Below are 16423 nucleotides of genomic sequence, written 5' to 3' on the forward strand. Positions count from 1 at the left end.
CTTCAGCGACGCATCACGGCTACTATAGTTACCATCCAATGTTAACGATACGGAGTCGCGGCAGTATTTAGCATTAATATTCACATAAAATGGAGTTACCAGTTACGTATTGTTTATGCGGTCGTTCTTACGATTTTGAACAATTTATGATACAATGTGACGTTTGTAAAGAATGGTATCATGGAGGGTAAGCGTTCAGAAATTGTGACAATTAAAAACAACGATCTAAATACTGTGACAAGATTATGCTTTGTAAAATTAAATATAAACACACGTAAACATAGATTCATTGGTTTCTATTCTCCAAAAAATTTTCAAATAATTCGATTATTTTTCTCTTAATTTTCTTTCCCCTTAACTTTTTATATGAAAATAATAATTACGATATAGCTTTACAGAGGCAAGTTTTGTTGATACTTACATAACCTATTCGAATGATGCGATATCTTTCGATACAAAAGTAAAAATATATATATAAAAATTATATTATAATCTTTTTATACGCATATATATTTTTTATATTATATAAGAAAAATCTTACCAATATTATTTAAAGGTAATTTATATATTTTTTTGATTTACAGATGCGTATCTATAAAGGAATATATGTCGATAGATCTTGACAAATATCATTGTCCGCGTTGCGAAGCAATGTGCGGACCATCGATTAGTGAGTATATAGAAATTATATTTTTTTTTTATTGTTTTCATTGTATTTTTTGATAAGTAATAAATTTTCTATCGTTTTAACGATAATTGTACTTTAGTGAAAGTAAGATTAAATTGGCATAGACACGATTATTCTGAACCTGATGCGGATACAAAACCAGTACAAACTGGCACACCAGTTTTTATAAGAGAATTAAAATCCAGACATTTTCCAAAAGCTGACGAAGTTGTTAAGCATGTTAGAGGACAGCAATTGACTCTTCAACATTTGCAAACCAATGGTTTCGAGAGTCCCATTATAATAGATGGAAAAGATGGACTTGATATGACTGTTCCACCTCCAAACTTCAGTGTTTACGATATAGAAAGTTGTATAGGTATTAATTCTTTGTGTTATTAGTATTATTAAGTATTATCGTTGTTATTTTTACATAGTAAAAATATTACATTGAATGGAATTCTTTTTTTTCTTCTCAGGTGGAGATCGAGACATGGATGTGATCGATGTTACAAGACAAAATAATATCAGAATGAAATTAAGAGACTTTGTTGAATATTACAATTCCCCTTGCAGAACAAGGGTTCTTAATGTGATTAGTCTTGAATTTACAAACACTGGGTATACCAATATTAATTGCCTTGCCACATATTGGCTTTAAATGTTTCTAAGAAGTATATGTATATAAATATAATATATAAATTGACAAATAAACGTTGCAGTCTTTCTCCAATGGTCGAGGCACCATACATCGCGCGTAAACTCGACTGGGTTAATTCCGTTTGGCCACGCGATTGGCCCGAGGATAGTGACATAAAACGTCCGGAAGTACAAAAATATTGCCTAATGGGGGTCAAAGACAGTTTCACAGATTTCCATATCGATTTTGGTGGCACATCTGTGTGGTATCACGTGCTACGTGGAGAAAAAGTGTTTTATTTAATCAGGCCTACTCCTGCAAATTTACAATTATATCAACATTGGATGTGTAGCTCAACGCAGAGCGAAACTTTTTTTGGAGACCAAGCTGATGCGTGTTACAAATGCGTTTTGAAACAAGGTCAAACCATGATGATTCCAACAGGATGGATACACGCAGTGTTAACGCCTGTCGATTCTTTAGTTTTTGGTGGAAACTTTGTACATAGTCTTAACATTCCAACGCAAATACAGTGAGTATTGTATATGCAACTAATAATAACCATTTTTTAATCGTCATAATTTAATATCCGTATTCTGTAGAATATATGAATTAGAGAAAAAGATGAAGACTCCTGCCAAATTTCAATATCCTGGTTTTGAGACAATCAATTGGTTCGCGGCAAAAAAGTTGTTGAAAGAATTGAAAGAATTAAATAACGAGGGAAAAAAATGTCCCACATATCTCTTACAGGGTGTTAAAGCATTGCTCAGCATTCTAAAACAATGGAACACGGATAAAGATGTACGTTTATTTTCTTTCTGGAAAAATCATTCTATTAATAGATATATTTTATTTAGATAGATATCAGAATGTATTTAATTTCTATTTCAGTATAATATGATTAGCAGGGGTCAAATACCGGAAACAATAAATAGTCAAAAATTGTTAAAAGATTTTAGTAAAGAAATACGACATGCGGAACGATACTTAATGTCATTAAATCCTCCAAAACCAGAGCGAGAGAGTAAACGCAAGAAAAAAAAACCATTAAACAAAGATTTCGTTGATTATGACGTTGCTGATAGAATGGCTGATAATCCGTTCAAAGCAACGTTAAAAGAGACGAATAAAACCAGTTCTACGATCTCGGAACCACCCTCGTCGGGTAGACCACCGTTAAAATTAACCCTACCGAAACCAATAATGTATCCATATGTCAAAACTCAAAATACAAATACATTGGAAGAGAAAAATACGTCTTCCATTAGTAATAAACGATCGTCAAAACCGGGTAAACAGAGTCCAACTGTAATTAGATTTAAACTTGGCAATAACGAAGTCGTACGAAGTACACACGATGATATAAATACGTATAACGAGTTTAGTTCTGATCATCATCTTGGAACGGCGAAAGAATTGACTTGGAAGCAAACTTCCATATACGATTTTCATGATGGCAGCAACGAAAGTGATTATGGTCGGTTCACTATCGACGAATCACCGAAACGAAAAAGAGCGCCAAGAATTAATACGCAAAAACGGTTAAAACGCGACTATGATGGAGATGTCGATGTCTTGAATGATGTACCGAAAAACGGTATTGAAGAATTATTAAAAGCTTCGGCTTATACTTTGGGAAATGGTGCTCAAAGATTAGATGTAACGTAAGTTGATTAATTAATATTATAATTCAGTAAATAATTTCATTCAAATATTATAATATTATAATATTTGATTATAGGACATCGATGATATCACAGTACAATCAACCTGTACCGCCACCTACTGGGTAAGATGATATTAAATGTTGGCATCTTTGAAAAATTTATTTGACAAAGCATGTTTAATATTTCTTTATTATTAATTTGCTTCGTTTTTTTCTTTTTCTTTTTTTTTTAATTTTTTAATATTAAAGAAACATTTTATTTGCACGTATTTTTATTATTTTATATATAGTATAGTATTGTTACGTTTTATGTTTTTGGTGTCTTAGTATTTATAAATTGAAAACAACCAGTTCTGGTAGGGCATCTCCGTCTACCCGAGAAGCAATCGCTGGGATGTTATCCTTCAGCGAACAATGCTATTCAACTACATCGAACAGTACATCGAAATCTACAAAAATCACTAAAATGCAACCTGATGAAGACGACGATCAATCGATAGAAAATATCGATAAAGTTCATCAGGACGATGATTTTAGTATGTGAAACCATAAAAATATTATTTGTTTTATTTGAATGGAATTATATTTATAATTAATAATAATTATCGTATATTTTTCAATGCAGTTTATCCATCTCTTGACGCCTCGGATGACGAAGATTCTATCTTTAAACCAAAAGCGAAAAGTCAAATAGACGAGGCATGGAATCCAAAGGCCAGAGTAGGACCTCTCCTGCCAAAGACGAATCGTCCAGCTCGAGAGGGTGTTAAGAAAACATCTGTTGAAAAAGGACTCGAAGCAGCAGCAGCAAAACGCGCAAAACAATCGGTATATACAAATTTCCTTGTTTTTTCATTTTCTTTTTATTATCATTATTGTTGTTATTGTTGTTGTTATCGGTGTTTTTATTCTTTTCATTGTTTTTGATTATCATCATCATCATTATCATCATCATCATCATTATTATCATGATCATCATTATAATCATCATCATTATCATTATCATCATTATAATATTGATTATTACATTAATTGGCAATTAAATTTACTCTTAACTTGATACATATCATATAATATAGATTTGTTTTTATAACACAAATTAACTCATTTATTACACTATGTATTCTATATTTACATTCATATGCATTTTCATAATTATTTCTTTCTTGCATACTCATATCGTATAGGACGATTATCTGGATAACAACATGGATAAGGGCTCCAAGAAGAAATTGGTAGGCATATTACGGTTTCACTATTCGTTTCATAACGTATGTTGCATGTATATTTATGATTGTATCTTGATAACCATTCGATTCATATTTGTGTTTTGTTATATGTAAAATTATAAAAATAAATACATTTTTGTTTATTTAACTTTTAACTTCTTGATACGTAACTATTTATAAATTAGTATTAATTTTATTGACAATAAACTTCTTATAATTGTTATATCTTTTTTTTTTTATTTTATTTAACAATAATTAAAATAAAATTAATTTTTTGCATATAAAATAATAGAGTACAACCAAGCGGACATATAATAAAAAGAAGCAAAAGAATTCATCTGTAACGTCGACAACTGGTACATCGACTACAACTTCAGAAAATACTGTAAAAACAAGCATCGGATTCGGTTCAATATTAACTAGCCCTAATAGGCTTAAAGATGTAAAAGCAAAACTAGCAGCCCCGGTTCCAGTTGGTAATATATAGTCCCGAGTTTATTTTTTCTTTCTTTATATATATTTTTTATCAAAATTGTTTATAATCAATGTTCAATATATTAATCTACTTTCATTTTCAGAACGAAAACCAAAGAAAGGGATGAAAACGGCTAAACAACGCTTAGGAAAAATCTTGAAACTTCACAAAATGATGCATTAAATCAGCTGCTAGTAAAAAAAGAATCAAAAACGCAATGAGCTATACATACATCACATCACTCTCTCCATTTGTGTACAAAAAAATGTAATAGGTGTACATTGCTATGTAAATATGTTGAAATCATTAAGGTAGTATATCTAATATTTGTCTTAAGAATCTAGTTTTTAAAATTGCGATCGTTTTTTTAACGAAATATTTATATTTATTACCGTACTATTTGATTTTAAGAGTCGTATATTATAATATATACTGTATGTTTTGATACTTGACTACTTCGGCAAGAAATTATGTTAAAAGTGAACGCTTGCAGAAGCTCCTTCTATATGTACGATTTTATTTTAAAACTATATTTGTTAACAATTCAAAAAAGAATAAGATTATCAGATCCATACGACTGTAAAGAGGCTGTAGTATATTAAATCTTTTTCAATTAACTATTTAATAACTGTAACAAATTTTATACGGCATAATAGCTGCATAACAACAAAAAAGGATGGGATAATATTTTGTATAAATTTATTTAAAACTTTTCATTTTGATCATGTGCTTTTCATTACTTTTACTATCTTGTACTTATCACTATCTTCAGTTGATACCAAATTATATTCATTTTGATATATACGATAATATTTAATAACTTATTCAAACTAAACTAAATTTTATACATCTAAAGAAAAGTTTAACGTATTTTATAGTGTGATTTATTGTCATTTCGATAAAACGTGTAACCCTTTTATATATCTCTTAATACATGATCTAATCAATGATATACATATGTCAAGAAATACAAACATTGCGCGTGCGCACGCATGCATAATGGTATGCATGTATTGTTGCTATTTAATTGCTCTGTTTATTATCGCTTTCATTGGCAAATATCAATGATATAATTTTTCACTTAATCGTTGATTTATATAATTGTTAATTGTAAGATACCATTAATTAAATTATATAGTTTTCATACTTACATTCATGCAGTATGTATTCGTTGTAACTTTTATATATATAATTGCGATGTATGACTTCGTATTAATGGTTAAAAGATACTTCATACTTCCCGCTGAATTTAGAATGCAAAGGAATGTGAGCGCATGCGTGCGATTGTCTATACTTGGCAGTATTCAATGGTACCTCGATTAGTGTTGATCGTTTTGTAAAATTTCATGTTAATCTGACAGGTTCTCGCGAGAACGTTTATTGACCGTCCATTCGCTGTGTCGTTATTAATAATATGTACAAGTGTATATACATTTTAACAATTTTACCGTGTTCAACATCTGTGTTCGAAACAGTATCAAATTCTTGTGTCTTTTTCTACAAAAAATATTTCAGAATTTATGGCGTTTTCGATAGTGTATGAATCGTGAAGCGATCGTGGAACAGTGAATTAATAGTGAATAAAAAAAAATAAATTGTGATATACAATAATATCGTCTAGGACTTAAATTGCTTTCTTTTGACCGCGTGGAATATTCAAGACATTATCACGTATTTTACACGTTCACAAGGTAAGTAAAATGTATGTATTTTTAAAAAATTATCAAATTAAGAAAATATATATTTTGTACTGTCCATGCATAGAAAATTTAATACGAGTAATACTTTTACTACGGTAATATTTTTATTTGCTTTTCCATTCATTCAGATCTTTGATCTAATATAAAAATAATTTTTGATTTTGAAATAAATGTATAAAATTTTTTATCTTTTAATTAAAAAAAAATTTAAATATAAAATATATGGAGGTTTTAAATTTTCCTTTCTTCGTACTTTAATAATATTTTATTTAAGAATTGACGATGAAGTTATATTTTTAAAATGTTCGTATAAACTATTGGCAAATAATTTATACAGAGACTTCCTTTTGCAATAATTTTTATATACACATACACACACACATATATATATTATTTTGAACTTAAAATAGATTCATCACGAGGATTCGTCATTTCTCCTCTTAGTTCAAAATTAAATCTAAACTATATTTTTCAGATTTAATATAATGATTTCTTATTTGTTTGTGTAAAACACTATCAGTATATTAAATCAAATATATTGAATCACACATAAATTTATAATAAATATTTTCTTCTAAAAGAAGAAAATATCCATTATGTAATATCCAGGAAATCGATTAAAATAATATATTGTAGTTTATGTAAATATATATATATATATATACTAATAAATCGAAATATTAATATAGTACTAACATACAATGTATCTTCGTGTCATGTGATATGTGATAATGTCACATGTTTGAAATAGAATAAAATTATATTATATGTGTGAAAATAATTATTATATCATAAATTATTTTTCAAAATATAAAAATTTATATTTGTTTTATAAGTTTTATAAGTTAAACATTTACAGTTAAACTTCTTGTTGCCTGTTTAAGGTAGGAGTACAAAGCAGCCAAAAGTCAGGTTAACCAGTAATAATGACTTGGGGGAAACTCACTGATTTAAACAAAATTAAATGGAAAGTACTGAAGAAAAGAAAAATTGTACTTACATATATTGTTCCAATATATGTATAATGGTATATAATTTAAAAATATCATCGTAAACTTTTCGTTCTATGTATTAGGTTAAGTGGCATCAAGTTAATCAATGATCAACAACTTATAAATTTTTTTAAATTTTATTTTAAATTGTATATATTTATTTGATAATTATTTATTAATTATATAATTCTAAAAACTTTAAGCATTTTTATATAAGATTATAAGATTGTATTTATCATTATATTTATTTTATGTGAATTACGTCAAAAAATTATAAGAAAAAAAAATTTTGCCAACTCATTAGATTGCTATAAATTATTTTTTTTGCAATCGCTCAATTATAGATTTATATCCTTGCACATATATATACATATATATATATATTTTTTTATAATTCGTATTTTCTTCGAAAAACATGCGTATTTTGTTCAATTTTATTACACATGTATTCTTTGCAATATAAATGTAATATCTATTACATTTACTGCAACAATGAAAGCAAAAATATAAAATTATGATTTAAAATATGATTTAAAATTTGCTTGTAGAATTTCATTGGTAAGAAATTCAAACAGTAATTGTTCTGTATTAAAAATTAAAAATTTTGAATTTTATCATTGTTGCAGCAATTTCAAAATGTTATTATACTTATAGTATATATACTATATATATTATTTATACTTATAGTGCGATTTATTTTTTTTCATTTATCGATTAAAGTAGATGCGTAATGTAATAATTCTAGTAACAAGAATTTAATTATTTTCTTTTTTTAATATTTTTTATAAGAACGTTTATTCATTAGAAAATACATTCGATATAAACATAACCTAGATTTAGTCGTTCTGATGATATATATTAATTATTCTTAAGTTTTTTTTTAGGGGAATACAAAAAATAATAATTTAAGTGAACAATCTTTTTAAGTTTATTGATTGCATTAATAATATTTAGTGACAATTATTGTTGTAGATTGTAAAACAAAAATTTTTTTCAATATTTAAAAAATATTCAAAATCTATATTCAATTTTACTATCAATGTGATATATGATTTTTATATATATATGATGAAACACTATGAACAAGTTTCATAGTGTTAAGTCCATGTTATATTTCATTTATGAAAATTTTATTTCAAGTATAATATTAATGTCATTGTCTTATGTTTTATATGTTTATTGTAATTTTATACTGATATATATACTAAATGATAAAAACTTTTGTACAGGCGTTACATAATATTTCATATACATTTTTCATTTATCGTAGACAAATAAAATTATTAATTATAACATAGTATTTTGTATAGTAACACGTACGATTGTGATAAAATAAATTTGAATATAAATGGAACAAAAAGATTTATAAGTAAAATATTGTTTTTTATATGATTTTCATTAACTAGTATTAATATCAATTATTATTATTATTTATTATTAGTTATTAATTGTAAATTACTAGATATACATCATATACATCATATGTATGCATTTGTACAAATTTGATGAAATATATACAAATACATATGTGTATTTATTTAAAAAGTTATAAAAGAATAATATCGGATGAATTTTGAATTGAAATTCTTATAATTTTGGATTATAATATATCATAATATTAGTTTATGTAAAAAATAAAAAAAATCAAAGATAATTTTCAAAAAAATATTTAAATCGTATAATCAAACATTTTAATTCGAAGTTTAGACAGATTCTATTCAATTACTCTGGCAAATTACTTTGTACAGCGCATTGTTATAATCAAACATGCTACTATACATATATAATTTAATATATAAAAATTAAAAGAAATATATATGTTATTTTTATTTCGTAATAAGATTTCAAGTTTTTGTATTTTGTATCATACACACGCGAGTCCAAGTACTTCATATGTAACATACAATTAATTAGAAAGTTGGAATAAAGAGGTTGAGGGATCTTCGTTTCATTGTCTAGTGATGCTGTTTGTTTGGCAAGGAGCTCGCCGTTGCCTGAGTTGCAGCGGGCAGCGCACCCATCAAGGCTACCAACTGCGTCGTCATTGTGGACCTATCGATGATAAATATCAAATTCCGAACCGGTAAGTTTGCGAAGTCGTAGTTAATATATATATATATATATATAAAATTTGTTAGTCAATAAATTTGTTAGTCAGTTTCATCGATCAAATTTAATTTTTCATTCATTTTACACGACTATATTTTCTTTTCTTTTTTTCCTCCCCAATCACATTCTACCAATAATATAAATATAGTAAAAATATTAATTACTAAAATTAATTACTAAAATAATTTTGTTAAATTGCTTAAATTTTATATAATTTAATTATTCAAAGATTTATTTTATATTTAATATTCGTATTTTTTCTTATATATCATTTATACGTATTTCTTTCTTTATATATTGGGTCAATGGTTCTCTATACCATTTCTCTATACAATCTTCTCTCTCTTATCCAATCAGATTCTTTAATGCAAATTAATTATCCAAAGACTAATGGATAATGGACATTAGAAAATAACTTTCCTTATCTTGTGGTCCAAGGTTCATTGCACGTACATAAGAACTTATTACAGCATTTTAAATCAATTGAACGCCGGCGCTAGTGAATCACATTTCAGTATTACGCATGCACATGTGTGTGTGTACAGAACTCTGGACATTGTGTCAACGTACTTGGGGACCCCAGTAATTCTCCGTTCTCGTTGACCCGACCAATTGATCGAATCGTTTAATCGTGGAAAAATTTCGCCGCTAAAAACATTGTTACAAACATTCATGATAATTTCAAATCAAACATGTATAAGATTCGCGTATTATGATAATGAACGATATATATTGGATTGAGTAATAATAATATTTTAATTACTATTATAATTATATTATTTGTATAAAACATACTGTAATCAAATCATTATTTTTGATTTTGCAATTATCAATCATATTTGCGATTTTTCAGTCACACATACCAAATGATTTTCGAATGTCAAGAATAAATCTAAATATGATTATATTTTTTTAATATTATTATACAACCAATATCAATGATTACCATACTATGTCGATTAATTTTTATGTTTAAGTCATATTTTGCTTTGAAAAATAATTATTATATTCAGTTGACATAAATATTTTCATTTCTATTATTATTTACTATATTCATAATGAAAGACGAATTAATGTGTATATAAGACAAATTGATTGAAATTGAGTGCACAAGTATATATATGAAATTAGTAATGCTAAAAGTTTGTTTAAATTGTTTAAACTCTTTGTGTTTCAATTTAATTTTCTCAATTCGTTGCACTATTTCAATTGAATAACGATTGAATGACTATTAAAAAAACGTTAATAAAAATTATTATTATTGGATATTTTTTATTTCTTAAATTACAATAACAAAACGTATAGAAATATATATATAATTCATTTGTATATTTTTATTATTTTAACTTATAAAGTATCGTGTCATATGAATTTGTAACAATTTTTATATTAACAAGTACATATATATCATTGAATTATTAAAAAAAAAAATATATTTCTCAAAATAGTTATAATAAGTTATAAATAATTTTTAAAAATAGATTTTAAAAAGTCAAAAAAAATAAATAAATAAAAAGAATTATTTATTATCGTGACAGGTAAGTAATGCATAATTGTCGGCAAAACGTATCGATAAGAGAAGTATATAAAAGTTTTTCCGATTCACACTGGTACGTCAGTGAGCGATTGGATGTCGGTGTAGTTTGTACATTTCGAAGGTTGCGCTCCCTTGTTGCCAGTGCCGTACAGTGCGGTACGTTGCAGTATGATTTTGCTATTTCGTTATTTTAATTTTTTTTCGGACAATAACTTTCTTCTTTGGTGAATACGATATCGTTATTTGTGCATATTCTCGTTAATCAATGGTTTAATCAATTCAACCGAGTTAAGGAATAATTGTGAAACTGAAAACGAAAAGTGATACCTAACCTCTAACGATATTAGTTTGCTGACAAGAGATATCTAACACTTATAAGCAAGAAGTCACGTGTATTGGAATAATGTGATGTTCAACATTCACGCGATTCTTCTTTACGATATGTTTATGATTTAAAATTACATAGTGCAAATCTTTTAAAACGAAACTTTTTACCGATGAAAATGCTAATAACTTGAAATTCATATTTATTTTATTTATTGTGTTTCGATTTCTACGGATTTTTCTTCGATGAAATAGTGTCGAGGTTAAGGACGCTAAAAGAGAATCTGAGGTCATTTCAAATGGTACGTATATAATATTTTTCATTGTCGATGAACAAGCAATTATTATTATTATTTTTTTTTTTTAAACAAATATTCTTAAAAATATATTTTTTTCTAAGGTATTTATTTATTTATTTTTATCACTATACACGTTATTTTTGATCATAATTGTGGCACTTTTCATTTATTATACGATTCATTATCACCAATTTAAAGATAACATTGCAAGCAAACGAATCGATTTTTTAAAGTCATACATTTCTTTAGCGAGAAAAAATCGATCGTCATTGTTGTCGTGTTGAATTACTAAAAGACATTCCTTCGTTGAAGCAACCATATGTTTATATAATGATTATACTAAGGCAAATTTTGTAAGTTGAAGGATGAAATTGAATATGAAGAAGATTGGTAACGATAAAATTTTATTTATGATATATTGTATTCTTTCACAGATCAAAGATAGATAGTACAGATTCAATTTTTATTCTGTATATCAATCAAACAGCTTATAATCTGCAATATATTAATGATATCAATTTCATGATGTATAATTACTCTTATTTGTCTCCGATCATCAATCTCAATTCTGCGAATATTTATTTAGTAGAATGGATACTATCATATTCGTAAGAAATAAACTACTTTCATATTTTATATTTTCCAATAATAGCAAATTTCGTTTACAATTTGAACATTGACGATAATATCATAAGATTGATTATTAAAAAAAAATCTGAGTGTTCAGAAGCATCAATTATTCTGTGACGATGAAAAGAATATATGTATTCATAAATGACACGTGATACATTCGATTCCTTCCGTATTTATTCGGCAGTTTTCGTATGTTAAATTTTTGTAAAAATTATCAATTCATGTTTAGGGTATAAGTTTTTAGAAAATTTTTTTTTTTTATCTCGGAAAAAAGTACAAAAAAAAAAAAAAATGAACATTATCGAAAATACTTTAATCATTCGCCTACATATCGCCTCTTTATTTGGCAAATTTGTTTAATCTATCGAATAAAAAATGATGAGATGTCGTAAGCAAAAAAAAAACTCATATATAGATTATATTAGAATCATAAACACAAATAAAAAAATATCGATAAATAAAATGAAACAATTTATCTGAATAATATATGTTGGCAAAATGATTTTCTATAACATATTTACTAATTGAATAAACTTATAATAATAACAACAATGAAAGTTTTGTTCATTTATGGTCGAGATAAAATTAGTGAATGATTCGCATCATGAACACGTGTTTGCCTTCGGTTGTTTTCGCTTATCTTCGCGCAAATTCGATGCTTAGGTAGTCACCACAATGCACACATATACGTTGTTGCAAACCAGTTCATACCGGGTTGTTCATGAGACTAGATCGAGTTTAAACGTAAGTGAAAAGAAAAAGAAAAAAGAAAGTTTCTTCCAGGAAATGTTTCAATTATTTCCTTCTAACATATCTATTTAACATTTTATATTTTCTACAATATATATATATATATATATATATATATATATATATATATATATATGATTTTATTATGATTTATATGAAAGCTTTATGTAGTTACTTTTATTCGAAACACTGTAGACGTACGAATGATACTTGTCTCTCTATTAAAAAAAGAGAGAGATATGAAAAATAGAGAGCGAAGATACAAGCGTCGAATAAAAGAAAAGAATGGAATGAAATGAGTGAGTGAGTGAGAGAGAGAGAGAATGAACGAGTGAGCAAAAGAGTGTCTGAACGATGGAGGTTCGCTTGGAATGACTTGGATACTCTCGGTCAGTCACATACGCAACGCGGAACGGGGAGTACATTTTCGTTTCTCTGCAATAAACCGATTAATTTTCGTCATCAAAATATATTTATACCTGTTTATTCTTATTATTTCTTTGATTCGCATTCGTATCGCGTGTGCTTTTCTAAAATTGTGTGATTCGTTATTCTGATAAGTGATTGATTCAAAAGGATGCAAGTGTATTTATTATGTGATAATTTTTCCTTTCTTTTTCATCTGATTCAATAATAAAATATCTAAAGGTACGTTTATTTTCTGTAAAAAAAATGTATTTCTTCAATCTTTTATATATAGCGTTTTCTTGATTCATTTGAAAACACGTGTTCTGACGTTTAGTGCTATATATTTGATTCTTATTGGATGAAAGTTTTTTTTCTTTTTTAGATAATCTTATATAATTTTTTTTTTTCTTTTTTTTTTTTCTTCTTCAATACGTATATTCTATACAAAGTGAGACAAAGATAAAAATTTAAAAACTTTAAAAGTTTGATATGAAATTTGTTTTTAAATTTATATAAATGACTTCAGGCAAACAAAAATATTTTATATAATCATCACTAATTTAATATCAATACGTATATATCTGTTTTTTCATAGAAAATAAAAACGAAAGATAGCCTTGAATTTGGTATTTCGCATTTTGCGCGCGTTTACTACTCCCTCCTTCCTCCAGGTCACATTGAAATGTTTTTCGTTTTGGTAGTGTGCAATTCATAGAATAGATAATAAAAGAAGAAAAAAAAATGATATTGATGAATATAGAGATATATCCATAATATTATTACAAAATTAAATTTTTCCCGACAAAATTAATGATCCATTTCAAAATCCATTTATCAACTAATCGATCTATATAGTTTAAATCGATTTAAACGAAATTTTGCATTGTCTTAAGTAATGTTAGGTTATAATGTTAGTATGGCAATGTCACAATTGAGCAGTTGCCAAAATTGATTTCAAAGTAAGTTAGAGGGTCGACCTAATGGTATTATTAGATTTTGTGTTATAATATTATGAATTTATTCTGTAGCGAATTTATTCTCCCCCATGAGAGAGTAGTCTTATATTATATATTTAATTATAATAGAAGCGAAATTAATTAAAATAAAAATCCATTAATCGCGTGATGAAATAAATTAATCGAACAATATAGATCAAAATTTTTTTCATCTCAAAATAAATTTAAAAGAAATATAGATAGATATTGAAAAGAAAGATATATATATAAGATTATAAAATTTATTCATGCGTCATTCCATCAAAAGTCAATGATGTTTGGTTCTCAATGATCAGAAAAAGCGGATACGCGCATATGACGCGCCTTCGGAAAAGTTAATCTGCGATTGGTTGAATTGGTAGGCGTTGGTTCCGAGACGTCTTACTATTGGTTCAACTGGTCATCGGCCAAGAGGCTCGATCCCCAGCGGATCTCATTCCTTTTCCTTTTCTTGATACTCTTCAATTGCAGTTTTCTCTTCTTATTCAGTGATTTATGATTTGTTTTCATTATAGGAATAATGCGATTATATTCTTCATTGAATCTAATCTATTTAAGAATTTTTCTTATTATAACATTACATCATTTAATTCACATGCGCACATTCACTATTTTCTTCTTACATATATCGTGCTGTTCATATATCGATGCCAAGTTCAAAAGGTCATACTATCAAGTATATATTACATATTAGATTTACCGGTTTCCACGCATTTCAATGGCGATATCATTTTATACGATGTTATGGTTGTGATGAAACTTTGATCATTTAGTTTCAAGCAAGTTATTTTAATTCTTGTGACGTAATGAGACACGCTAGGAGACTTTGTACAATCTCGAATGAGAAGTGTGCTTACTGACGTTGCAATTTCATTCGCGGCAACTTCACTGCGTATAATTACTAATATTTGTATAACAAAATTTTTGATTCATGTAATTAAGAAAAATTATTAAAATGCTTTATTGGCGTTAATTTAATTAAAAAAAAATATATTTTTAATTCTCTTAACAACGCAGTGAATGTTTATTTAAAATTATAAATTATAACGTATTGCTATATATATATATATTATATCGAGATGCATAGAATTCCACAGAATTATTTTCCTTTTAGAATAATGTCGAGAATTTTTATTCTTAGATATAAAAAATAGAATAAAATTTTCATCAATATACGATTCGAAATTGTAATTCAAATCAATTTGATAGCCTAATTCTTTTCTTCAAATGATATTATGTCTTATCTCTTTCAGGAACCAATTCACAATTGTCAATCATGATGAAGAGCATCATTGTTCGGCGTCATTTTTTATTCTTCATGTGTATTAGACACATATAGGGCTTATTATGCGATTCGTCATGACTACCAAATTCTTTTACATATAAGTACAAATTAAAATGAAAAAATTATAAAGTAAAATGAAAAATAAACATTAAGGTTTTGATGAGTAAATTTGCATCTAATTTGTATTTGTAACGATATAAATTAATTTATAAATGCATAAAAAGCACCAACTAAAAACGTTACAAATACGACGTCACTATTCGATTTCAATCGCGTAAAAGAATTTCAATCCAAGAAAATAAAATTCTCTTTAGCAGATGTGTCTTCATTTCGTTTAATTAATGATCTAAATTTCGTATTAATTTTTCTGATATGATTATAATATTTAATGATTGAATCGGAAAAATAAATGTTATATTCGTTTCAATAAATGCATTCAATAATGTCGTGCATTCTCAAAAAATTGTAAAAGAATAATCATTTCGGCAACGTTTTCTTATTATAGATTTATAAATTTGGATCTTCGATTTTTTCGATCGAATCAAAAAACGATCGATAAATATTGGCGAACAATATTGAGAAAATATTTTACATTATAAAGTTTATTAAATTTGCTAACACGTCATTGAAAAACGTGAGCATTAAAATTGTGAGGAAATGGTACGCATGTTGGTCGATTTTTCGAGCGAGGGGCTCATCGATACGCAAGCT

The 16423-nt window shown here is 26.8% G+C and overlaps 1 protein-coding gene and 1 long non-coding RNA gene across 5 annotated transcripts in view; one reads left to right on the plus strand and one right to left on the minus strand.

The window, feature by feature from the left end:
• LOC410796 (histone lysine demethylase PHF8) overlaps positions 1-16423 on the plus strand; it is a 20322-nt gene continuing 3899 nt past the window's right edge. Inside the window, exons 1-14 of one of the 4 annotated variants that reach the window (XM_026446517.1) lie at positions 1-187; positions 585-670; positions 768-1046; positions 1147-1288; positions 1390-1839; positions 1910-2111; positions 2202-2974; positions 3052-3099; positions 3304-3512; positions 3602-3804; positions 4164-4211; positions 4498-4681; positions 4784-6371; positions 9332-9455. In XM_026446517.1, the coding sequence (XP_026302302.1) occupies positions 90-187; positions 585-670; positions 768-1046; positions 1147-1288; positions 1390-1839; positions 1910-2111; positions 2202-2974; positions 3052-3099; positions 3304-3512; positions 3602-3804; positions 4164-4211; positions 4498-4681; positions 4784-4863 (2802 nt within the window). In that variant the 5' untranslated portion in view covers positions 1-89 and the 3' untranslated portion in view covers positions 4864-6371; positions 9332-9455. The remainder of the gene's footprint in view (positions 188-584; positions 671-767; positions 1047-1146; positions 1289-1389; positions 1840-1909; positions 2112-2201; positions 2975-3051; positions 3100-3303; positions 3513-3601; positions 3805-4163; positions 4212-4497; positions 4682-4783; positions 6372-9331; positions 9456-16423) is intronic. The other 3 variants (XM_006568747.3, XM_006568748.3, XM_006568749.3) reach the window with 3 other exon arrangements.
• LOC102655624 lies at positions 14656-15448 on the minus strand. Its single transcript, XR_411263.3, has 2 exons — positions 15051-15448; positions 14656-14976 (listed from the first exon to the last, which is right to left on the minus strand). It is a non-coding gene; the product is annotated as an uncharacterized LOC102655624 (long non-coding RNA).

The sequence above is a fragment of the Apis mellifera genome, linkage group LG2 (genome assembly GCF_003254395.2).
Source record: "Apis mellifera strain DH4 linkage group LG2, Amel_HAv3.1, whole genome shotgun sequence".
In the NCBI taxonomy this organism is placed as follows: Eukaryota; Metazoa; Arthropoda; class Insecta; order Hymenoptera; family Apidae; genus Apis; species Apis mellifera.